General features: G+C 40.1%; 1 protein-coding gene across 2 annotated transcripts in view; it reads left to right on the top strand.

Moving 5' to 3' along the window:
- Positions 1 to 374: 374 nt before the first annotated feature.
- The window catches only part of SAMSN1 (SAM domain, SH3 domain and nuclear localization signals 1), a 62,694-nt gene continuing 36,143 nt past the window's right edge, over positions 375 to 26,925 (top strand). Inside the window, exon 1 of one of the 2 annotated variants that reach the window (XM_070750267.1) lies at positions 375 to 739. In XM_070750267.1, the coding sequence (XP_070606368.1) occupies positions 419 to 739 (321 nt within the window). In that variant the 5' untranslated portion in view covers positions 375 to 418. Of the gene's footprint in view, positions 740 to 7,635; positions 7,826 to 26,925 lie in introns of those variants that run through there. The other variant, XM_070750268.1, reaches the window with a different exon arrangement.

Raw genomic sequence — 26,925 nt, 5'->3', positions numbered from 1 at the left:
CTAGATATGCAAGCTGAAATCTTTAGTTAGTCTTCTGGTTGAATCCTTTCAACTTGTCTGCTTGTATCTCTTGTAATGATTTAATTATATTTCACTGTGTAAAATATATACGGTAATTGATATTTATGTTTGTATCCAAGTTACTGTATATTATCTTGGTAACATCTGAGAATAGGTAAATATTATCAATCAATTAATGATGAGGGTTGAGCAGATTTTTATTATTTTATTCTTTATGTGTTTTTTCAGTTTATTACTTTTAAAATGTATCTGTTTTACAGAAAACAAATATATTAAATAAATTAACTAAGTAAAAATAATTAAGTGAACCAAGCATTATTATTATTATTTAATTTCCCCCCCCCAAGATATATCAACACAAGATCCTGATGGTGAAGATGAAGCTCCAATTTCATGTATGAAAATAACAAAATACCAGGACAAAAAAATATTGAAAGAGAGCTCAAGATTAAAGGCAGAAATTGAACCTAGATCAGACCTTATATCAGCATTACTGGATACAACTTACATTTCTGGAATTAACAACTTAGGAAATAATGACACATGTTCTGAAATGGAATTTCATCTCTGGAGTGAATGGAAACCTTTCCCAGATACTCAGCTGAGTCCCTATGATTTCTTTACCACAAGGATAGAAGAATGGGGGAAGTGCACTTGTTGTTCACATCAGCCACAACTTACAAGCTCTGTCACAGATATGGATCTCCCAAATTCATGGGTAAGTTTTCTTAAAAATATATAGAGTTTTATTTTTAATTTATTTATTTTTTAGTTTGACTTCTATGATGCCCAGTCCCTAAGGACACAGGGGGGCTTACAACAATATGAAATTACAATATATATTTGCAACAGCTATAAAAAGAAGTCAAAGAAAAAAGAACCTAATTACTAAAACCCTAGCTAAAACCCGTATTGAGATAACCCCGCAACATACATATATACCATTCATCCACAGTCATAATTATATAGATGATCAAGCTGGTTGTAATTTAGGGCCCCCAGGCCTGCTGGCATAGCCATGTCTTTATAGCCTTACGAAATGCCAGCAGGTTGGGAACAGTACAGACATCAGGGAGGGGGGAGTTGATTCCATAGAGCCGGGCAGCAACAGAGAAGGCTTTCCTTCGAGGTCTCGCCAGTCTACATTGCTTGGCTTATGGGACCTGGAGGAGGCCAACTCTGTGTGCTCTAATTGATCTCTGGGAGGTATGTGGCAAGAGACAATCCCATTGATAATCTGGCCCTAAGCCATATAGGGATTTATAGGTGATAACCAACCCCTTGAATTGTGCCCGGAGACTAATAGGCATGTTTATTAGCATGTATGTCCGTTACATCAGAGAAATATCAATCCTATATATGTTTATATAGATATAGATATATAAAGGTGTGTGTGTGCGTGCATGTGTGTAACATATTTTTGCTGATAAGTGAAAAGGAAGGGAAACTAGTATAGATCTATTTTGAGCTTATTATTCTCTCATCAGCTAGACATACCCTAACTGGAATTTGAACCTGCAGACTACCTTGCAGAGCAGTGTTTTAACCTCTAGACCAGTGATTTTCAACCTTTTTTGAGCCGTGGCACATTTTTTACATTTACAAAATCCTGGGGCACACCACCAACCAAAAGGACACAGAACGACACTCTAAGACACTCTCCTCTCTTTTTCCATCCCTGTCTCCTCCCCCTCTTGTGTGTGTGTGTGTATACATACTCTTGAACTATTTCCAAAAACAGGTGAGGGCTGGGGGGTTTTCTCTCTTATTTTTTGGGTGCTTTTTATCATATGTTTTAAATCAAGAGTCACTTCTCTCTCTCTCTCTCTTTTGTTTCTCTCTCTTTCCTCTCATTCTCTGTCTCAATCATTTCCTCATTTCTCTTTTTTCCTCCCCTCTTTGCTCATTTCTCTCTCTCTCTCCCTCTCTCCCTTCCTCTTCTTTTTTCTCTCTCTCTTGCTTTCTTTCTCTCTCACTCTTGCTTTCTCTCTCTCTCTTTCTCTCTCTCACTCTTTCTTTCTCGCTCTTTCTCTCTCTTTTCTCTCTTTCTCTTTCTTGCTTTCTTTCTCTCTTTCTCTCACTCTTTCTTTCTCTCTCTCACTCACTCTCTTTCTCTCTCTCTCTCTCTCAGCAAAAAGTTGTGAGACCAGAACCTGAGCTTCCTTCTTCGCGGCACACCTGACCGTGTCTCGCGGCACACTAGTGTGCCACGGCACACTGGTTGAAAAACACTGCTCTAGACCACAGGCTTTCCTCCGTATCAGCTTGCACCAGGGAAGAGTTAATGTTTTTTTCTATCGAGTCACCCTGGTATATACCCAAATATGGGAGGAAGCATACTGCTTTCCTTTTTGCCTCTTGGCCCCATCAGGGGCCATATCCAAGGCAGATAATGTTTTATAGCCGACAAACTATAATCTGTATGTGACAGCTCCTGGGGACAGGGGGGAAATGGCCAAAAAATGGCCCACTTTTCACAAAAATGGGGGCATTTTTGCCATCCCCCAGCATCCAAAAGCTATCTGCAGGCTCTCCAGACCTTTGCCCATCCAATTTTTGAAAAAATGGGCAAAAAACATCCTGGGTTTTTTGCAAAAATTGGGCTATTTTTGTCTTTTAATTACCCCATCTAGCATAACTGGAGAGGAATTCTGGAGTTGAAGTCCACTAGTCTTAAAGCTGTCAAGTTTGAAGACCCCGTAGTTAGGGATTAGGGGTGAAAGGGTATTCAAACTTGGCAAATTTAAGACTTGTGGACAATGTTCCCTCTATTTTTTATTTTTTTTTGGTGTGGATGGAAAAGTATAATGTCTGAGCAGCACATTTTCATGCCTGGGTGTGGATCAGTTAGAAACCCGGTCGTTAAGCAAATCTGGCTTCTCTGCCCCCCCTCCCCCATTGTCTTTGCTTGTGAGACGGTCGCAAAAGGGGATCATGTGACCTTAAGACACAGCAACAATCATAAATATGAAATGGTGGCCAAATTTTGATCGCACGATCGTGGGGCTGCTGCAAAAGTTGTAAGCATGTTTGTGTGTATGTTTGGGGTTTTTTTTATTTTTTTTATTTTATAATAAGGGTTTCTAGTTGTTTTATTAAATTGGATTGTTACATGTTGTTTTTTATCATTGTTGTTAGCCGCCCCGAGTCTGCGGAGAGGGGCGACATACAAATCAAATCAAATCAAATCAAATCAAATCAAATCAAATAAATAAATAAATAAATAAATAAATAAATAAATAAATAAATAAATAAGTGTGAAAAAGGGGCATATGTCATTTTTTTCAGGGCTGTTGCAACATTAAACAGTCAGTAAATGAACTGTTGTAAGTCGGGGGCAACCTGCCTTGTCCCCTACATGTTTTCTGTGGAGCTTGACCTGCCTCTAAAAGAGTGCACTGGTCAGAGAGATAATCCTCGACCCCAATGGAGGCCAATGTTTCTAGTCCTCCGAGTCCTCGGAGAGGGGTGGCATACAAATCTAATAAATTGTTGTTGTTGTTATTGTTGTTGTTGTTGTAGTTATTATTATTATTATTATTATCTCCTGAGTAAGACGGTAATTAAGTGAGTTCTGCCTCACTTTACCACCTTTCTTGTCACAGTCAAGTGAATCCCTGCAGTTGCTTGTCAGAAGATCCCAAAAGATGTTCACATAACCCTGGGACATTGCCACCATCAAATACAGTTTATTTTTTTAACAGTTATTATATGGCAGTGCTCTAATTTCCAAATGTACCATCAAATTTAGAATTGTGGGCAAGCTCTTCTCCTAAGAAGGACAAAGGACAAAGAAGCATTTCCTTCAGGACAAAGGGGGGGGGAAGCTTAAGCAGCATCCTTAGTACAATTTTGTAAAAATCGGTAAGAAGCATGACAGTTCCTGATACTGCTATTATCTTTTTTTTATTTCCAGTATATCTGGACTGACATCTGTTTTGGTCTGGGGCCCAGCAACAGGGGGTTAAAGCACGTTACAGTTCTGAGAATAGTGTGCTGACTCAACAAGCATTTTATTTTACAAATTTGTTTAACAATAAAGCTGAAAAACCATGCGAATTGAGTCCTTAAGTTGCTGATTAATAGAAAACATATTTGGATAATGTTGAAGGAGGTCTAGTGAGTGTTTAATTTAGTTTTCTTTTTCTAAAACAGTATTTAGCAAATCTTTTTGAAAGAGGGATAAGTATGAACTGTGGACCTGTTTATTTAGTTCCATACAGTTTTCATCAGTCACTGACAATGCTGAAGCTCCCTTTTGTTGCTGTGAAACCAATCGACCAGTCACTGCCAAATATCAGTGGCTGAACACTTTAGGGAATATTATCATTCCTAAAAAAAAAAAACCTGTGGCAATTACCAGCGTATGATGTAAATAATTGTGGCACATGGATAATTGAAAGCAAAGGTGATAAAGAATCAATGCTAGCGAGCCAAGAGAAGGACTATCTGTTCTGCCAGCGTGTCTCAACCACCCGTAATTACAGGGTAATTAGTCCAGAAAGACACACACCACACAATAGAAGGAAAACCCAAAAGTTTTTATCAACAGAAAAACAGAAACAGCATTTATTTATTTATTCATTCATTCATTCATTCATTCATTCATTCATTTATTTATTTATTGGATTTGTATGCCGTCCCTCTCCGGAGACTCAGGGCAGCTAACAGCAATAACAAAACAGCATATAACAATAATCCAATACTAAAAACAGTTAAAAACCCATTATTATAAAAACCAAACATACATACAGACATACCATGCATAAAATTGTAAAGGCCTAGGGGGAAAGAGTATCTCAATTTCCCCCATGCCTGGCGACAGAGGTGGGTTTTAAGCAGCTTACGAAAGGCAAGGAGGGTGGGGGCAATTCTAATCTCTGGGGGGAGTTCGTTCCAGAGGGCCGGGGCTGCCACAGAGAAGGCTCTTCCCCTGGGTCCCGCCAAGTGACATTGTTTAGTTGACGGGACCCGGAGAAGACCCACTCTGTGGGACCTAACTGGTCGCTGGGATTCGTGCAGCAGAATCTCCTCCTGGGCTGTCTGCCAGACTCCCCTCTTCCAAGTCACCCCCACCTTCTTCTTCTTCTGAGGAAACTACACTACCTGAGTCTGTCGGCAATAAAACAGGCCTATGACATGTTGATGTTTCCCCTGCATCCACCTCCACATTCCTTGGGGCAGGAGCTGGGCCAGAGCCAACCACAACACTATCTAAACATACTTTTTAAAAAAATTTCTCCCTGAAATTCTCACCACTACTACTGTTTTAAGGCAATAGTAGACACATTAGTTAATTGGCACTGCTGGCAAGCAATTCTAGTTTATTTATTTACATCAGCCAAAGATATTTAAAAAACTGCTATCACATTTGGAAATAGCCTATGAAGGTCTATGGTTTGTTTGTCACGTATGAATAGCCAAAAACCTCTACTGGCAATTATCTCTAAATCTAACTTTCAGCATAACTATTTTAGAGCACTAGAAAAAGTAGAAGGAAGTTGTTTCAATTTGAATAGCTACACTGAAGTAGCTATACTGAAAATTTTAATTTTTCTAACATCAGTCATTGTATTTGCCATTTGTATTTGATAGTACAGTATTCAGGAAAAAATGTCCATGTAGCCTTAGCAGAGGTGTTAATGCTAAAACAATGTTTTAATGTTAAAACATTAAAGCAGACAATATTACACATGTACTATATGCATGTGAATAGGAGCGAGAAAGATTAAAAAACTAATCTACAGACCATATTTTTCAGAATACCTTTTCCCACCTAAAAAAGGGTGAAATATACCCCAAATTTAGCCGTGTCCATCCTCTCAAATGGAGCATTGCATGGTTAAAATATCTGTTCCAGGCTGTTTGCTAAGGACACTAGCCAGATGGACGCTGGTAGGCAGATTTTTTTGTTTTTCCTATCTTCTTCCCCAAAACTAAGGTGCATCTTATACTCTGGTGCACCTTATAATCTGAAAAATACCATATTCTCTGAGTGAATTCATAATAATACAACACTTTCAACCCTTGAGCAACCTTTCAATCAATATTTTGAATTCCATTCTTCTTTTTAGAAACCATTTGAAAATTAAATATATATTTTCCAGACTATCAGAGGTAAATTATTTTCTAAACTATTAAAATTCATTCAGAATCCCTGTTTATGCAAATTGTGTACTTGTGATATTACCGGTATTATTAGTTTAAGCTGTGGAATATTCTACAACTAGTGCAGAGGTTAATCTTTCAAGGACAAAGAGATAATCAGGTCAGCTTTCAAACTGCTATAATTTTTCTGATGCATGAAGAAATAGAATAGATATGGATGGGTACTATATCTCCTGAAATGGCCTCTTTCTTCCTATTTAACAATAAATAATCTGGTGAAAGGAGCTCATGTATAAGTCTACATATGAATGTCATTTTTAAAAAAAATCATACAGATATTAATGGTGCACAGAAAAAGAAATAATCTTTGAATTATCAGAGATTCTTTCCTGGTTACACTTTCTTGTTTAAATACTAGAACATGGAATGTACATTTAGATTTGGAGTTCTTAATGTCTTTAAATTCGGAATGTGTATTTTCAAATTGTACAATAAATGTGTACAAGTAGGATAATCTTCTATTTGCATTTTTTTCCTGGTTATTTTGATGTGAGGTCTCTACATAGGCATGTCAGCTGACTTATTCCTATGTATGAGAATGAGTTATTTTGTCTTTTAACAGAGGTAGGTTCCTCCCAGTTCGCATCAGTTCTACAGAACTGATAGCAAACCGCTGGTGATGTCATGAAGCCGGTTCTGTCAGTGCTGGTCTGTGGACGCTGCCATCCTTTTGGGGGGATTTTTTTTTGGAAAAAAATTGGGGGGGGGGTTTGCTGATTTTTTTCTTCTGTGCATGCGCATAAACCAAGTTTCCAGCATTGTGCATGTGCCACCGACTTGTTTTTGGGGTTTTGGGGGGAAATGTTTTGCAAATTTTCAGCTCTGCGCGTGCACATGCGCCTGCACGGTGCAGCCATGTGGTGCACTATGCGTATGCAGACATGTTATACTCTGGTGCATCTTATAGTCCGAAAAATACAATATTCTCTAAGTGAATTCATAATATTACAGGCCACATGGTATGTAATGCACACATTCCACGCAGCACAGGAGGAAGCAAACTGGCTTGAAGATAAGTTATAACCCATCTCTGTCTTCTAAGAATTTCATTTGTGACTCATTTCAGAAATACAGGATAGCAAATTCTTGTTTCTTCTTAATAAACAAGACTAACATAGTTCAAAAATGGAATTTAAATAAATTAGTTATAATCCTGAAAATAAAATTTGCTGATTGTAGATTGCTGTTCTACATGAATGATAAAGTTGTTAAAAGGGACCTATAATTCCTAACTAATCGCATTTCCATTAAATGCTGCCTGTACAGATGCAGCCAATAGTTGTTAAAGTTATTCTAAAATAAATGTTACAGTGCAAGTGTTGAAGTTGAAAGGTTAGTGTTGATCAAGTACCCTAAGCCTCTATTTCTTCACCCATTTTTTTTACTTCTCTTTTTGTCTTCCTTCCTGTCTTGAATGTATCAACTGAAGATCTTTGACAGAGCTGAGCCACAACCTAAGTAGAATAAGGAAGCTTTATTTAGCTGATTGAGCTATGCGTATAACGTTTAGTAGTATTTTGGGTCTGAGAACAAGCAAGCAACACTTGTCTTGCAACATTTAATAAATCTGAATTTTAAGATGTTGAAGAGAAAACCTTCCAATGTTTCAGATAAGGAGAAATCACAAAAAACAAAGGTAAGAAATGTCAGCATTTGAAGACTGAATATCAGATTGGAAATCAGTCCTAAGATATTTGAGATATTTAAGATATTTGAGATAGTGTAGCCCATACAATTACAGGCTTCAAAAGCTTTGCACATTTTATTCATTCACTAAGACTGTAGATAGGTTCACTGTGTTGATTTTAATGGACTGCTCTCAGATTAAACTGGGTGGCAAATATTGTTGTGTGTTGATAATGTTCTAAAATATATTACTTCATTCTCAAATAGCAAGAGAAAAAAATTGCTAGAAATTTATTTTATTTTAATTTTCTTCTGCTAAAAGATCGATCTAGTCTAGAAAAAATACCTTTGTTTTAATTCAGAGACGTGTATATTTTGTTTACAAGTACTAATTTGAATTCAAATTAATTCAATTTTTCAAAATAGGTTTGTGAGTTTGAGTGTGGCTTTCATATAGTCTCTGGAATTACAAAATATTCATTATCAATGCAGCAGAGAGATTAGAAAATACTTTACCAATAATCAATCTTAGTTCAGAACATATTTGATTTGAAACTATTATACATGAAATAAATACAAATAAATGTTCTCAATAGATTATGTATAATAAGCTGATTAATGCAGGAATCTTGGAATCATAACAACTTTTTGTTGTTAGCCATAATCTATATTGCAAGTAGATATTCTATACCCTGTAAGGCCAAGTGCTTATTTCATTCAGAGTTTAAAAAAATATAAGACAGGGTCTTATTTTTTGGGAAACACAGTAGGTAATAACTTAAACATCCCCTTACTCTCACCCATGGTCTATATACTTTTGTAGGCGAACGTTTTGTGATGCAAGTTATTTTAGGCAGCAATTTAAGAGGATCATATTTTTCCCTACATTTTTAACTTTTGCATAAGTAGCTCTTCTTTATTAAACATTACATTACAAAAAAAATAATTAATTTTCAGCTCTATTACAAAAAATGAGTTTACTTTTCCTATTATTATCTATTATTATGCATTCAACTCCATTACTTTATTGAAAAACTTAAATTTTCAGTCTTACATTCAACCACAGGGAATAAATCACATCTCAAAAGGTGAATTAGAAGGACATTCTCTCTCTCTGTGTGTGTCTCTCTCTCTGTGTGTCTCTGTCTCTCTTTCTCTCTCTCTTTCTTTGGAAGAAAGGTGATGTAGATGTAGAAATAGGGATGGTATACATATAGATTTATAAAGTTGGCAACTATTCAGAAATTACTGTGTTAGAAAATATTATGCAAATTATTAGTCATGTAAATGGGAACCCGGCCATGAGCTCATTACACAACTAGAGTTAGCTAATTTACATAAACCAGTAAATTTGTGTTTTATTTAGTTTAATGTTGCTTAACAATAGAGAAATAGAACTATTATATTCAACAAATGAACAGTTATATGATGCTAAAACAATTTTGTTTAAAATTTAAAGTGTGTTGATAATAACTGCAGTGATAATTTATTTTCTGGAATATTTCTAGTAACCTAACTGTCTTAAAGAAATATCATTATTTTAATCATCATTAAATAAATTAATAAATTTAAGTTTGTTGATCTCAACATTAGAATTATATATTTCCTTCAAATTTATATATTTTAAATGTTATTATGGTATGCTTTTGCCCCCAACTTTGTATATTACTTAAGGAAGAGCTCCTGTTGTTTTGTTGTTATTATCAACATCATCAACATTGATTCATCTTTCCCACTATTATATGACTTTTTCCCATTACTAAAATAATAACTTCCTGTTTTACAGAAATGTGCTAAATCTAATATCTACAATTTTCTTCCTTTTTAAAACAAGCTCTGTTATAACATCACTCTGAGTTATACGTTAAAATATAATTATATACACATAATTATATGTATATTTATATACATAAAATATAATTATATACACACATATACACATATATAAAATAAACACCAAATTGTTACTGTATTATAGATTATAGATGAACTTGTCTGTTCTGAAAATGTCACTGTCACCATTAAAACTATGCCCTTAGGTGTTGTTGGAAATAATTAATTTAATAGTGCAAAAAAGTTCAGATACTTTGCACTCACATATCAAATAATAGATTTGAATCTCTTGATGTTTAAATATATCTCTTTATATTTTTATTAGAAAAATTGTCCTTATTTCCAATACATCTGAGTTATACCATGTGCCATTTGCCATACATATTGCTGTTAGTCTTCTTTTTTCTTTTGCCTTTCTCAGAATTGTAGCCTTTTTCAGAGAGTTGAGTCTTTGCACAATGTTTTTAAATAGGAAAGTATGAGCATTTGTGCCTCAAGAGAGAACTGGGTTGATTTGTTCAATATCTGTTGGGTTTTTTCCTTGACACACCAGAATATTCTCAAGAGTCTTTTCTGATACTACCAATTAAATGTGTCAATATTCTTCCTATCCTGTTTCTCTAAATGTAAATGTTCATTCCTTATAGTGGGTGGAGCTATCATCCAGGATGGGTTGACCTCATCTAATCAGCTGAGGACAGAGTTTGTTGATTTTAATTTGGGCCTTCACTTGCCTGGTATTCCCAGTTATGATTCAATACTCAGACTGGATGGATGTGGCTTGATCATTTCCATTCCTCTCAGATTTTTTCTGAGTCAGAGTTCTTCAGACATCGCATCATGAGTTTGTTTTTCCTAGCTCTTCCTTGTCATCAGAGCGCCAGGTAAATTGTGGCCAAGAGCATTGGCTCTCACTGCTGCAGTGGTTTCCTTTGTTGCAGGAAGCATTGAGACTTATAAGACATTGTCTTTACTCTACCATAGACCAGGAGGTTTCTCTCCAACCTGCTCCAACACCCCTAAGGGGCTTAGGCTCTAGCCCTCCATGGGCCAAATAGCATTGGCCTGGGGAGCTTCCATACTCCCCCCTCCCTCCCTTCAGACAATCATTTAACATTGAGCGGGAGGGTTCCAGTGCTGGAAGCAAACTGATTGGGAGAGTTTAGGACGTTACATGCTCAGCTCAGTTGCAGGATTAGCACGACTAGCAACCCGGCCACATTTTTAGGGTCCATTCACTGTTGCCACAATGCTGCCCCTTTGCCTTCCATAACTAATTGCTCACAAGTCCTGTGAAACAGGCAGTTTGGCTGCAAGTGCCATGCTGACTATCAGCTGTATTTTGACAAGACTCCCAGAATCAGCTTCTGAGGCTCAAATCCGAGCACTTTAGAAATACACTGTGGCACATTGCTTCTCCAACAGCCAAAGAGCATTGCCAGTGGCCATTTTCTACATGATTTTTTGCTAGTGGCCATTTTAAAACTATGATCATTCTCCTGCTTGCCGGGTAGCCATTTTGCAACTAATGGCCATTGTGAGCTAAGCATCTTGGCCTTGTCTGTAAGCCAGAGTCATCATCAGGGCACCACTTATCCGCCTACCAAAGCCTCATATAACATTAGGTCATTACCTCTCTGGAACAAGAGCTAGCTATCTAGCAAGTCAGAGACTATTTCATCTCAGTCCCTAAGTCCAGCAAGTGACACTCCAAGTTGGTACCCCATCCAGTGGGAGACTCCTAACCCTCCACTTCCAGGGCAACTGATCCAACTGGACATGAGTAGTCCAATAGGCCCTCTAAGTCCTGGGCCAAAGAAAGGGATGAGCACAGATGGGATAAAAGCCTTTCAAATACATTGTGCTCAATCCCTGGCTAGGGAGTTATTATCCTCGCGTCCAAATCAACCAATCCAAGGGTTTATGGGACTGTCCAGAGACCAGCTCCCCTTAGACAGTGCTCAAATGTCCATATCAGATAACCAGATGTGAGGCCTGGTTGTGGAGTCTCGTGGAACATCTACCAATACCCCAGTCAATGAACTGGATCCCCCAGCCACCCCTGTGATTCAAATAGATCCTGCCAACTTTTGTGCTCTGGTCTCAGTGGCCATTGAATAGGGCATGGCCACAGCTCTAGCTGGGACCATAGCCATCTCCCTCTGAGAGTCGATGCTCCCCGCCCTTGACCTATCCGGGGGGTTTCAGCTGCTCTAGCCACCTGTGGGGAGTGCACTACCTTTTCTTTGCAGGGCTCTTCATTGAAGATCCCTTGTATGTAAGCATACCCAGGGTGTAATTGTGATGGAAATTGCCAAGATTATCTCCCACAAGAGGGAAGACAGTAAGGAAATTGGGACCTCATACTGGTGTTGGATAAGGATAGTTTTCTGATGCTATTTTGCCTGTCTTGTGACAAGAGGACCCTACCTTCAATGGAGTCAATGATGGCTCCCAGGTGGAGGAGGTGGCCATCACCTCAGCCAGGAGGATCTCCAAATTGTCTGCCCTCTCAGTCAGACAGGACTTGTGTGTCTTCCATCAGGACAACATCGATGACTGGACCTGACATTTGGGCCAAAGATAAACATTTAGTTTCATTGTGCCCAATGCCCTCTGCTGGTTCACAATCTGGAGCACAAGTGGCAAGTTGGACATATGGTGGGTACTCTGTATTTACATTAAACGTACGGCAACCATTCGCAGAATGGAGTCTCTCTTCATGGCATTCCTTCCATTGACCATAAGTCAAAAGACATTGGCCTCAACTATGGGCAGATGGATCTGGGTGAAAATCGCAGCAGCTTACAACTCCACAGCAACGGCATGGCCTGCTCAGATCATGATGCACTTTATGTATAGTCTGGCAACTTCAGGGGCCTGGGTGACCCAGGCGTCCTTCGAGGAGGTGTGTCATGTGGCCACCTGGGTGAATCCCTCCTGAGGACAGACAGCTTGGGTATCTCCCATTCTGGATGGTAGTTCCACCCAATATGGAGAAGGGGCATTGGTCCTATCTGATATACCTCTTCTCATAGGGTACAACTATTCATTCAGTCCCACCCAAGTTTTGCAGGGCAGTGTCCTTTTCACTGTGGCTGTGACACCTAATTTCCTATGCCTATGACTAGGACCAGTGTTTTCTCTGCCAGAGCTGTGGTTTCCAGAGTTTCCTGAATTTCCTGTCATCCTGGTGACACCATATTGAGTCTGTGTTCCTTGGCTTTGTTGTAACTGGGGATACCAGGCAAGGCAGAGCCCCAAATTAAAATCAACACTCAGTCCTCAGCTGATTGGATGAGGTCAACCCATCCTGGATGATAGTTCTACCCTAAGAGAAAAGGTGTATCAGGAAAGACCAATGTCCCTGTCCATAGAGTGTCACATGAGTTGCACAAAATTTGACATCATTGTGTGTACTCTGTATTCATACATCACAACACTTACATATCTTTTCCAAGACCTTCATCCTACACAGAAAGCCTGTCTATTATATATTTCTTACTTTTTTTTTTACTGTTGCTGGTTAATCATAAAAGGCAGAAACTACTATATAATTGTTATATAGTAGAGCAAATATATAGATAATACAAATCTTAAATTGTGTATAGCATCAATCTTAGTTTCCTTAATTTATGAAAAGAGTTTTTAATCTTAAATGAATAATAATGAACAAGTCCAATTCTAGGCTATGCAAAAGGGTTGGTTCTTAACTTATGGGGATGCAAATAAAAGACTTTAGTTTGAATTAATGAAGTAACTTTTGCAACTGTTGTGTGGCAATTTTAATGATTAAAAACTTCTACATTTGTGCTAGTATATGTTATAAAGCTTCTCCTTCAAATCCTTTATTCATCACCATTAGATCCTATGTAGAGCACATTGGGCAACAAATGTTTTCCAATGGTTGTGATCCTTTGCAGAATCTTCGGCATTGTCCCAAGGGACATTAATAATATTAAATTTTTCTTTAAGTGCAAGTCTTGTTTCCTCTTTCCTCAGGAGGTATCCAATATAGTGCAGTTTTTGAATTCTGGTCTTTAGGCTTACAGAAGATATGGCCAACAAGCCAATTTTCAAATTGAAATTAAAAATCATTACAGCCCTAATCAGAAATGATCAGTATACAGTGATCCCCCGGTTATTGCGTCCCCGACCATTGCGAACAGGCTAATTTGCGATTTTTCAACCCGGAAGTCAAAACACCATCTGCGCATGCGTGCCCTTTTTTTCTATGGGCACGTATGCGTAGATGGCGCCGGGCAGATCAGCTGCTGGGCGGCTTCCCTGGGTCTTCCCCCTCTTGCTGGCGGGAGGGCGAAGCCCCCCCAGCACCTGCTCGCCCGCCATTCGCCCGGCCACCCACCATTCGCCCGGCCACCCGCCGTTCGCCGCTCGCCCGCCGTTCGCCCGGCCACCCGCCGTTCGCCCGCCGTTCTCTGTTCGCCCGCCCTTCGCCCTTCACCCGGGAAGTTCGCCAGGAGTCAGCGGAGAAGCGGCGCGCCTGTTTTAAAACGATCGGAGCCGGCCTGGGAGGGCTTTCCAGCAACCCCCGAGCCCCCAACCCGGGCTCGGGGGTTGCTGGAAAGCCCTCCCAGGCCGGCTCCGATCGTTTTAAAACAGGCGCGGGGCTTCTCCACTGACTCCTGGCGAACTTCCCCGCTTTAGGAGTCAGCGGAGAAGCCCTGCGCCTGTTTTAAAATGATCGGAGCTGGCCTGGGAGGGCTTTCCAGCAACCCCCGAGCCCGGGTTGGGGGCTCGGGGGTTGCTGGAAAGCCCTCCCAGACCGGCTCCGATCGTTTTAAAACAGGCGCGGGGCTTCTCCGCTGACTCCTGGCGAACTTCCCCGGTTTAGGAGTCAGCGGAGAAGCGGCACGCCTGTTTTAAAACGATCGGAGCCGGCTTGGGAGGGCTTTCCAGCAGCCCCCGAGCCCCCAACCCGGGCTCGGGGGTTGCTGGAAAGCCCTCCCAGGCCGGCTCCGATCGTTTTAAAACAGGCGCGCCGCTTCTCCGCTGACTCCTAAAGCGGGGAAGTTCGCCAGAAGTCAGCAGAGAAGCGGCGCGCCTGTTTTAAAACGATCGGAGCCGGCCTGGGGGATCGGAGCCGGCCTGGGGGGGCTTTCCCTTTCAGGGCGGGCGAGCGGCGGGCGCGGCAGCAGCGAGGAGTTTGCGTGGGCAGCGGGGAAACCCCAATCTTCGGCTCCTCGCTGCTGGGAAGTAAAAACACCATCTGCGCATGCGCAGATGGTGTTTTTACTTCCACAGCGCTACTTCGCGAAAACCCGCTCGTTGCGGGGGGTCCTGGAACGGAACCCCCGCAATGATCGGGGGATCACTGTATATACAATAAAAATATGTCAACAAATGTTTTCCATTTCTTCAGCTTTGACTTTATTGTTATTTTTATCCTCCTCAGATCAGATTATATATGTGTATGTATTTATATGGATGTGTATATGTACTGTATATGTGTCTGTGTGTCTGTGTCTGTGTGTGTGTATACATACGTACATGCATACACACGCACACACAGAGTATATCACACACACATATCAGAGGTGGGTTTCATCAGGTTCTGAGCTGTTCTGGAGAACCAGTTGTAGAAATTTTGAGTAGGTCAGAGAATCTGTAAAAACTACCTCTGACTGCTCCCAGCCCCATCTATTCTCTGCCTCCCAAGTCCCAGCTGATTGGAAGGAAATGGGGATTTTGCAGTAATCTTCCCCAGGAATGGGGAGGGAATGGAGATTTTTCAGTATCCTTCCCCTGCTATGCCCATCAAGCCACAGCATACCCACAGAACCAGTAGTAATTTTTTATACATAGATAGGGAAGTAGGGAGGTAGAGATAGATAGATAGATAGATAGATAGATAGATAGATAGATAGATGATAGATAGATAGATAGATAGATGTGTGTCATTGTGTGTGTGTGTGAGTGAGTGTATACGTATATGCAAAGTTGGGCAGCAGGCAGGATGGGGTGGAGCATAGTTCCACCGGCGGAAATGAAGATGCGTGCGCAGCTCCAGCTGATCGGCAGCTGTCACTTCCTGGATTACTGGTCTTGGCTTGGCTTTCTTTTTCCCTGCTGCTGCGTCTGCACTCCTTGCTTTTTTCCTCTTTCCTCCTTCCTAGCCTCTGACGAGCTTCCCTCTCTCCTGCCCAGCTTACTTCCAGCCACACGTGGCCACTTCCCGCCTGAGGTGCAAGCAGAAGCCGGGGTGGAAGCGGCACTTGTAGCATTTATGCTTTTGGCAGCACCCGTTCGCCTAGCTACCCAGCCTGCAGCAGGGGTAGCGACCCAGGAAGGAGAGCGCGGGAAACGCAAAGCAAATTGTCACCCTAGTGAACAACACTGGTAAGGTTGTAAGTTGAGGATTTAACAGTTCATTTGAACGATGATGATCGTTCAAGCCACTCCCACCTGATCACATGGCCGGCAAGCCACTCCTACCCAGTCACATGTGGCAGTAAAAATGTTGGCTGCCCATTACTGCGTATATGTATATGTATATATAGTATTCCCCAAAGATCAGTGATGATAAAAAAATAACCTAATTAAATTACTATGTAAAAATTCCTTACATTAAGAACTTACTATATGGCATATAGTAAGTTAATGCATGTTAATGCTTTCCTCTAGTTATTTCCCACTGTTACACTTGAGAATAAAGATCCATTTTCATAAACTGCCAGAAGAATAAGGATACTGAATTAAGTTTTTTGTTTTTCTTTTTATTCTACATTTAATTTTACGGAACTCTATGATAGTTGAAACATTCTTCAACTCTTAATTATAAGAATCACAACCAAGAGGGAGCTGGGCTGACTTCCTCAAATCAACTCAAATAGAATAGCAATAGCATTTACACACATATATTTGAATCTCTCTGCTAAATGTTACACTTTCCAGTATTATATAGAAATCTAAATATAATTAGGAAAAAAATGTAAACATTATAAATCCTAATTTCTGGTTTCTCCTTTGTTATCCTGTGACATATACCAATTTATAAAATTTTTAATGCATTTCTGATGTCAATTCTTTGGTTGTAAAAAAAATAGTCTTTAAATACTTATATTTGTCTTCCTGCATAATTTAGAGTACGTATGGAAAGCATTTTGGTTTTAATTTAGTTAAAATTCTGTTGTGAATATATGCTGCTAATTTTGCATTACTTACATACCCCAAATATAATTATTGTATCTTATCTGATTATTAGTGTATATATCTAGCAATATATATTAATATAGTACATTAGTATATTTTAGAGATTACCATTAGCAGTGTCCAGCAGCATTAGAGACTAGTGATACAAATATAATTCTTCAATCAGGATTATGAAAGAAGAATGAAGAAGCCAGTGTGAGTTACATGGTGCAAATGAAGCAACTCATCCCTCCCCTACTATTTACTAAATAAGGAAGTCACTTTGAAGAAAAACCTCAGCCCTTGTGAAGGTATAGAGCCTTTTTACCAGGCTGACCCAAGAAAATCTTTTATGAATACATTATGAGCAGGCATATATAGAGTGGTGGGCAGCAGCCAGCACGGTCAGGTGCTCTGTCCCGGTAGGAAATTCTGGGATGTGTGCACAGATGCGTGCCCCCAATGCGCCACCATGTAAGATTTGGCTTCTGCGCATGCGCAGCAAGTGAAATCTTATGTGAGGACGCTCACATGAGTGAGATTTTGGTGATGTTCACCAATTTTTTGCTTCCACACAGAAGCAATAATATCAGCGAAAGTTGCTGAAACATCATGAGCACGAGCGTCCTTACACAAGATTTTGCTTGCTACACATACGCGGAAGCCAAATCTCATGACGATGAGTGTGTGTGCACCCAATGGGTGCCCGCGTGCCCACAACGCCCTCAGAGGGCACACTGACAGATGTAAACCAAGCAGTAGGAGTGGCTTGCTGGCTATGTGAGCAGGTGGGAGTGGCTTGAACTATCATCATTGTTCAAGTGAACTGTTAAGTCCTCAACTTACAACCTTACCAGTGTCACTGTCTGAGGTGACAATTTGCTTTGCGTTTCCTGTGCTCTCCTTCCTGCGTCGCCCCCACCTCAGGCTGGGTAACTAGGCGAATGGGTGCTGATCAGCTGTTAAGAAAAGAGGGGGAGAGGAAATGGATTAAAATAATTAATATGTTTTCATCAACAAAAGGTTGACTCAGCCTTCCATCCTTCCAAAGTGGGTAAAATGAGGACCCAGATTGGTGGGGGCAATATGCTGATTCTGTTAACCACTTAGAGAGGGCTGTAAAAACATTATGAAGCAGTATGAAACTCTAAATGCTATTGCTATGCTATTACTATTGCAAAAACAAAAGCCTTGGTATCCAATGTAGACATTACTGCTCCTGGACTCACTGAAATAAATTATAGAATGCTTTCCAATTAGTTGTACATTTATGCCCAAGATAAGAAAATAGAGGAAGATTTATGTCTTCAGTATCTTTTGATAATACATTGTGGATAAGATTAGTTCTCACCAGTTTAATTTAAGTGGTGTACAGGAAACAGAAAAAAAATTGAAGAAGAAAAATCCCAGATGCAAATAAAAAACCTCACAATTTTGTATTTTATGTATTTTGATGCATTTCAGATAAAACCCTAAACCCAGGGTCCTGTATGAGGTTGTATAACATGTTGGATTGAGGCCAAAAATTATAACTTGCTGATATTTGCAATATTTCTATTTCTCTCCCCTTTTTTTCTTTTTTCTTTATTTTCAGTGCCCGTCCTCATTTTGGTTGTACAGGAAACAGTATTTTTTATAACCATGCTTGTAAAGGCTTGTTTCCACAGGTTATAAATATTTCTCATACAAGCCTACACAATCAGATATTATCTGATTTAGGTTGCTGTGCAGAAGTTGCAATACTTTTTGGAAGATTTTATTAAAGATGGCCCACATTCTTTATCACCAAATATGAATATACATAGTTCCCACCTGGAAAAATATACAGTTAGTTTATCAACACTTCCTTATTCATTATAGTTAGATTAAAATTAAAGTTAGACTAAAATATGTGAGGAAAACATATTTGTTTCTTAAAAATATAAAAACAAACAATAACTGATTGATTTTATTTCCCCTTTTTAAAACTAAGTTTCTCACATATTTTGCAGTGCTAGAAAACTTAATTTAACCTTAGGGCATTTCTTTACCTATAATCTATAATCACCTATAAAGTGGTGGTGACTGTGCTTTTGAAACACTTGGAGAAAATTTACCTATGTGGTTGCTAAGAGTAAAAAATGACATAAGTCAGCTGATATATGATACCTTGCATGCAATCTTAAACATGCTCTAATCTTCCAGTGTGCTGAATAGTTCAGTACTATCTATTCTGAAACAGCTATTGAGCTTTAACATGATTGTAATACAACCTGCAAACCAACGAAATGCACTTTCTTCTTGTTCTAAAAGTGTTCATATACAGAAATATATTAGGGTACAGAATTTCCTATATTTATTTCCCTTTAAATACACTTTTCTCTCTTCTGCTGCTTTTTCCTTAACCTTTTAATATCTATTATTGTTTTCATAGTTTGCATTTTCCTAGGGCATTATAACTGTGAGGGTTCATTCCTGGAGCTTGTAGGTTGGTTTCCAAACATTTTGTTATCAGGCTAGGTAATATCCCCAGTGGAGTTTGGGGGATGTTAGTGGTCTTCTGTTTATAAGGGCTTCGAGTGTTCAACATTCCATCAACAGACACTTTATTATTTTATTTTATTTATTTATTTTATTAATTAAATTTGTATGCCGCCCCTCTCCGTAGACTCTGGGCGGCTCACAGCAGTAATAGAAAAAAAATATAAAATACAAATCTAATAATTAAAACTAAAAACCCATAATTTAAAAAACACGCACACAACATACCTCAGTTCCCCCATGCCTGATGACAGAGGTGGGTTTTAAGGAGCTTACGAAAGGTGAGGAGGGTGGGGGCAATTCTGATCTCTGGGGGGAGTTGATTCCAGAGAGTCGGGGCTGCCACAGAGAAGGCTCTTCCCCTGGGTCCCACAAAACAACATTGTTTAGTCGACAGGACCCAGAGAAAGCCTACTCTGTGGGACCTAACCGGTCGCTGGGATTCGTGCGGCAGAAGGCGGTCCCGGAGATATTCTGGTCCAATGCCATGAAGGGCTTTACAGGTCATAACCAACACTTTGAATTATTTATTTATGTATTTGATTTTTTTAATGCCGCCCTTCTCCTAAGACTCATGGCGGCTTACAACATGTTAGCAATAGCACTTTTTAACAGAGTCAGCCTATTGCCCCCACAATCTGGGTCCTCATTTTAGCCACCTCGGAAGGATGGAAGGCTGAGTCAACCTTGAGCCGGTGATGAGATTTGAACCGCTGACTTGCAGATCTAGCAGTCAGCTTTAGTGGCCTGCAGTACTGCACTCTACCCACTGCGCCACCTCGGCTCATTTTTAAAATTAAATGTATGGAGAATAAATTTGTCTAGTGGCTGAAGATGGGACTAGCCCTAATACAATGGAGTTCTCTAGGTTAATCAATCAATCAATCAGAATAGAGCTGAAAGGGATCTTGGAGGTTTTCTAGTCCAACTCCTTGGTCAAGTAGGAGATGAGACCCTATATCATTTCAGACAGATGGCTGTCCATTCTTTTCTTTAAAACCTCCAGTTATCATTGGACAAAGAGGGAGTTTTTTGTAAAAACAAATTATTAGGTAGGAAAGCAAGTTAAAAGCAAATAGCTGTTGGAACGAAATCAAGAGGAGGACAATTAAAAGAAAACAGTTATTGTAACTATATATTCCAAAATTTTAAAAGACAATCATTTTTGATAATGCTGATTGTACCAAACCCCTGTCTAGCTGGACAGATTCAGAAGGAAGTCAGTTGTGAAATTCTCCCACTCTTTTTATGACTATAGACATGTTCTTAAATATTTCCCAATTGTATGGTTTGCTTGTAATAATATTGCCATGAGAAGAAAAATTGCAAAATGTAATCTGACAAATAAGGGAATTTTCCACTCCAACAGTCAGTACTCTTATTTTTACTGGAGTATTTTATATACAGTGAGCAAAGCATCACAAAATGATCTGAAACTAGTAATAAAAGGAAGTCCACTTTACAAAATTAATTTTTTTAAAAGTTTTCAAATATTTAATATAACACAAGTAATAAACATATATTGGATATATAATATCTTCTTTCTATTTATTTGGATGTTAAACTGGAACATTTTGCAAAGAAAATGGGGAAGAAAAATGCTAGATAGCCAGCCTTCTGTTTACTAAAGTAATATTTAATTTGTGGTGACTAATTAATAGTTACATGTTAATTCAAAATCAAGTCATATGCTGTGGTAAATGGAATTCTACCACAGATTTTAACTTCTTCCAACATGAAAATACTCTGCACAGATCAAATACTGTGTATTAAAATATATTATTTTTAAAATTTATTTTTATTTATTTATTTATTTATTCAATTTTTATGCCCCCCTTCTCCTTAGATTCAGGGCGGCTTACAACATGTTAGCAATAGAACTTTTTAACAGAGCCAGCCTATTGCCCCCACAATCCAGGTTCTCATTTTACCCACCTCAAAATGATGGAAGGCTGAGTCAACCTTGAGCCGGTGATGAAATTTGAACCGCCGACCTTCAGATCTACAGTCAGCTACAGTGGCCTGCAGTACAGCACTCTACCTGCTGCGCCATCCCGGCTCTATTCCTGTAACATTCCTATAACTGCAGTTTTTACACCAGTTTCTAATAATCCATTATCAACAAGGAATTGGTCTATATCAGTGATGGCAAACCTATGGCATGGGTGTCACAGGTGGCATGCGAAGCCATATTTGTTGGCATGTGAGCTGTTGCCCTAGCTCAGCTCCAATGCACATGTGTGCCAGCCAGCTGATTTTTGGCTCTCATAGAGGCTCTGGGAGGTTGTTTTTGACTTCCAGAGAGCCTCTGGGGGAATGGGGGAAGGCATTTCTACCCTCCCCCGGCTCCAGGGAAGCCTTTTTAGCCTGGGGGGGGTGAAACAAAAGCCTATGGACCAACTAGAAATTGGGAAACAGGCTGTTTCCAGCCTCCAGTTGGCCTCCGGGGGGGTGGGGGAACCTGTTTTCACCCTCCCCAGGCATTGAATTATGGGTGTGGGCACTCATGCAAGCACGATAGCGTGTGCACATGCTTTTTTGGCATCCGAGGGAAAAAAGGTTCGCTATCACTGGTCTATATGATTCTAGATTCTTTGGGGCTATCCTTTTCTTTATGACAGGGTGATGTATACCTCTTTCTATGTTGATGGGATAACCTTTGCTTCTTTAATTTCATTCATTGTGTTTATTAATGGTTCTAACAGTTCTTCCCCAAGTTCCCCAAGTTGCACCTGATGCTTTTCCACATTTAATTAGTTTTATTGCATTTGCCATCCCTTGAACTGTTATGGGTGTGCTTTCCACATTGCTTATTTAATTTATTTATTTATCTGTTTGTTTGTTTGTTTGTTTGTTTGTTTGTTTTCTGCCCAATTCCCAAAGGACTCTGGGTGACTAACAGACAAAAAACATTAAAAACACCTTAAAACAAGCATTGTACGATCCTCAACATTATAGACTCCACAACATTAAGTGTTGGAGAGCCTCTTGATCTAGGTAGGGTCACAGTTGGTACACCAGATGAATCTGTGCAAAGGTTTCTGTAGCTACAGCTGTCAAGTGTTGGTCTAATTTCACCTGTGAGTCCAGAAGGATACCCAAATTGCAAACCCATTCTGCAGGAGATAATCCCCCCGCCGGGAACCAAGGATGGGCAGTTGATATAGTCCTTAGGAGGCAATATCCACAGCCACTTGATCTTGTCTGGATTAAGTCTGAGCTATTGACTCCCATGCAGACCCTCAAGGCACTGGCACATCATATCCACTACTTCACTGAATTGATGTGGGGTGGCAATATACAACTGGATATCATCAGCATATTGCTGATACCTTGCCCCCGAATGACCTCACCCAGTGGTTTAATGTAGATATTAAATAGGAGGGGGAAGATGCCTGAGCCTGAGAAGTCTAGGGGTTGATCTTTGTCCTGCTTCTAATACCGACTGCGACTGGTCAGAGAGATAGGAGGAGAAACATCATAACACAGTACCTCCTAACCCCAACTCTCTTATTCATCGCAGAAGGATACTATGGTCAATGGTATCAAAAGCTGCTGAGAGGTCAAGTGGCACCAAGATACTGGAATAACCCCCATCTCAGCCCCCCCAGAGATCATCCATCAATGCGACCCAAGCAGTTTCCCTGCTGTAGCTAGGCCTGAAGCTGAATTGAAAAGGGTCTAGATAATTTGTTTCATCCAAGAGTTGTACGAGCTGAAGTGCCCCCACTTTCTCAACAACTTTTCCTACAAAGGGTAGGTTGGAAACTGGATGAAAGTTGTTCAATTCAGTTGGATCCAGGACAGGTCACACAATTGCCTCCTTTAATGGTTGTGGAAAAGACCCCTCACTCAAGGATGCATTAACCAAGACCTGAAGCCAGCCTCGTTACACCTCCCTACTGGCTGAAACCAGCCAGGAGGAGCATGGGTTCAACACACAAGTGGAGGAGCTCATTGCTCCTATTGTTTTGTCTACTTCCTCAAGTGTCACCAATTAAAATTCATCCCATACAATAAGACTAAGACCAGCCCCTGTCATCTTGATCGAGATTGCCTAATCAGAGTCCAGTTCCATCTGAATCTAGATGACTTTATCTGACAGATAAAGTTCAGATTCCTCAGCTTTGCCTTGCAAGGGCTCCTCCATTCCCTCTGCATTAAGGAGGGAACAGGTCACTCTAAAAATGGTATAGCCACTAAATAAATGTTATTAAAGGCTTTTAGAACTGTTTGGTCAGATTCGGAGTTACTTGTTCTCCAGCGTCACTCTAGACATCTCTTCTAGTACTTCATCTCCCAGAGCTCCTTGGTAAACCAGGTAGCTTTCCTGGATCCCCTGCTATGGAGAGATCACAAAGACACAGCCCAGTTGAGTACCCCAGATGTCACCCTATTCCATGTAATCACCAGGAACACGGATGGATTGTGGACAACAGAGTCTGATATCTTCCCAAGCTCCTTCTGGAACCCTGCAGGGTCCATTAGGCATCTGGGGTGGAAATACTTAATTGGCTCCTCCACCCTGCGATGGGGAGTGGTGCCTTAAAGTCTAACCTCAGCAGGAAATGATCTCATAACAACAAGGGAAAAGTATCTATACCCCTTAATTTCAGATCATATCTCTACTGCCCCGAGAGGAATGCCAGGTCAAGTGTGTATCTCCGCCTAAGAACCTGACCCTGAATTACTTAGGTCAGGTCCACAGTTGTCATGGAAGCCATGAACTCCTGCTTCCTAGGATTTTCCAAGTGATGGCAAGTTGAAGTCCTCCAGCATCATAAGCCAGGGAAACTACTGCTAACCTGGCTATCACCTCTAGCAGAACAGGCAGTGCCATTGTAATGTGTCTGGGAGGAAGGTACATCAGCACTAAGCACAGCAAAACTCCTGAGTCCAACTTCAAGAGGAAGGGATCCTGTGAGAAAGAAGACCCTTGCAGGCAATAATTGACACTCTTCCACCCCTTCCCTGGGGTTGGGGTTGATTCAATACTTGAAACTCATCTGGGCACCTCTGAGGGGGGACAAACCCCTCCTGGCCCAGCCAGGTCTCAGTTATATAGGCCAGGTAAACTCCCTCATCCAAGATTAAGTCTTGGATGAGGGGGGCCTTGTTAACAATAAATTTGACATTAACAACAGCAGCTTGAATTTAAGGCCTGGACATCCCAAGTCACCAGGTGTTCAAGATGAGCCCAATGAACCAGAATGAGAGGGGTCAGAACAAATAATTGCTTTAACCCAGCAAGTCCTAGTTCCCCAAGAACAGCCTATTCCATGGCTCCCACCAGTTATAACCATAATACTCTGACTTTCCAACTCTTTAGAGGTCTGTCCCTCCACCCCACCTAGCCTCCTTCTTCTCCTGCAGGCAAGATCTCCCACTCATTCCAAGCGAGGGAGCATAAGTGAGTGTCCATCTGCTTCTGTTTACAGACTCAGCAGAGGGGGCTCCATTTCTTGTCCCTGGCTCACTCATTTCCCCCAAATTCAGTCACTCCAGGCCATTCCCATCCATCCACATAATCCTCCATATGCACATACACACAGACCTCTACCTCCAAGATAAAAGTTTAACTATAGGATTACTGAAGATAATAAATTTGCTTTGTAGATGTAATCCTAGATGGCTTAATAGAGCAGTCCACAAGATAAAAATTAATCTATAGAATTATCACAAGGTAATAAATTTGCATTGTAGATGGTAGTAATAGGAGTGGGAAGAGGAGGGGGGCAGTAACGGCCCGCAGGTCCTGCCCTCCTCTCTCTTCCAGCTCTTCTTGCTTCACTGAATTTGCTTCAATGTCACCCACCAAGATCTTGCCACAGGCTGGATACAGGATGACGACAGCCAAACAGGAGGAGGAGAGGAATGCCAATGGGGCTCCCATCTCATCTTTCCACACTCTGGGCAGGGAGAAGGCGCAGAGAAGCCAGCTTGGAGATCAGTTGAGGAGATGACAGAGGTCCACCAGCAGCAAAAGAGGTCTTCAAGCAGGAGGTAGAGGAAACACCACCACCACCACTGGGCCAAACCAACAGAAGGAATAGTGAGTGGCAGCCATCAGTGAGAAGGCAGGTAAAGATGGTGAGAATGTCAAAGAGCCACCACTGGTCTGGCTCTGCGAGATCTCCTAGAACGTAAAGTTGGGCAGTGACAATGTAGGCATAGCTGCTGTTCTTCCAGGCAAGGAAGGCATAGTCATAGTAGTTGGTGTGAGCCACGCAGCCCTCAATGTAGGTCTCCCACCTTTCAATCCCTTTGTTTCCAGGTCTTAGAGTTAGGGTTAGGGTTGGGAAGGCAGCCGAGGAGCCACTGGTGGTGGTGGTGGTAGTGGTGGTGCTGGTGCTGGTGCTGCTCAGCATTTCCAATCCCAAAGGAGAAACTTTTTTGATGGTGGTGAAATACTTGGAGTCAGACATCTTGATGGCTGGTTGGTTTGGTCTTGAAGTTTGGTACTGAAGCTTTATATGGTTCTTTGGAAATAAATTTCCAAAGAAATGTAGAAATAAATCCATTCAATATTAGCAAAATGGAAAATTGTTATAAAACATCTGCAGTCTGAGGAGTGATACTGCAGGCATGTCTAAAGAACCATTGCTGAGTGAAAACCAGCTACTTTGGCTAACTGTGAGAGATGTGGAGAGTTGCACTTTAGAATATCTGGATGATAACAGTTTCCTTATACCTGCTTTAAGATGTCTCACTAAAATTCACTAATAATAAACTGTTAATTATATTTATTTATAGCAGAAATAATTCATATCAATAAAATTATTAGTTATATTGGAGGGAGCATTAAGGATAATAGTAGTTTATAATCAGTATAAGACATCAACAAAAAGGTAGAATACTCTAACATTTCTGAATACAAAAATGTATTTGACAACTAGCAGATCTACTAATGAAAATTATATATCAGCAGGAAACAGCAAAGATTGCGGCCAATGGAACATTCTCAGCAAATTTTTAAATAAAGGCATATTGCAGTTTAAGGAGATAAATACTTATGGCTACAACATTAAACTTTGCCCAACTTAGGAAAAAAAGATATATTACCAATGATATCAACATGGGAACTTACCTTGGGAAATTTATAGTAATTGTGAAACCCACAACAGAAGTTTAATCAATTTAAGCAAGAATGGTTTTCATTTCTTTCATTACTTAATTACAAGAATGTTCATTATTTAGAAATCATATTTGACAATTTAAACTTTTACTCAATTTTGAAGTTTAATTTCTAAATTATTGGAATATTAACCACTTCTATTGCCTAAATACCACTGCGTTCAATTATTATCTATATTCGATAATGTGGTGCTTGTATTTTATATTTTATAAAGCAATTATAAAAACAGATTTCCTGGTTTCCCAATAAAGCTAAGCGGACCTTTTGAACTAGAAAATTAAGTCATGTGGGTGTTGAATGTCATTATTTATCATGTAGTATTATATTAGAGCAGAAGTATGTAAGAACTGTGAAAAAACTGTGAAAACAAAACATTAATAAAACAGAAAATGGCTGTGCTTAGCTCAAAAGAACTAGGAAAAAGATTTAGCTAAATTGAGAAATTGGTGTTTTTAGCCCATTAAATCACT

This window comes from Erythrolamprus reginae, chromosome 4 (genome assembly GCF_031021105.1).
Source record: "Erythrolamprus reginae isolate rEryReg1 chromosome 4, rEryReg1.hap1, whole genome shotgun sequence".
In the NCBI taxonomy this organism is placed as follows: domain Eukaryota; kingdom Metazoa; phylum Chordata; class Lepidosauria; order Squamata; family Dipsadidae; genus Erythrolamprus; species Erythrolamprus reginae.
The sequence above is the reverse complement of the archived record's forward strand: the minus strand, read 5'-3'. Positions and strand labels throughout refer to the sequence as shown.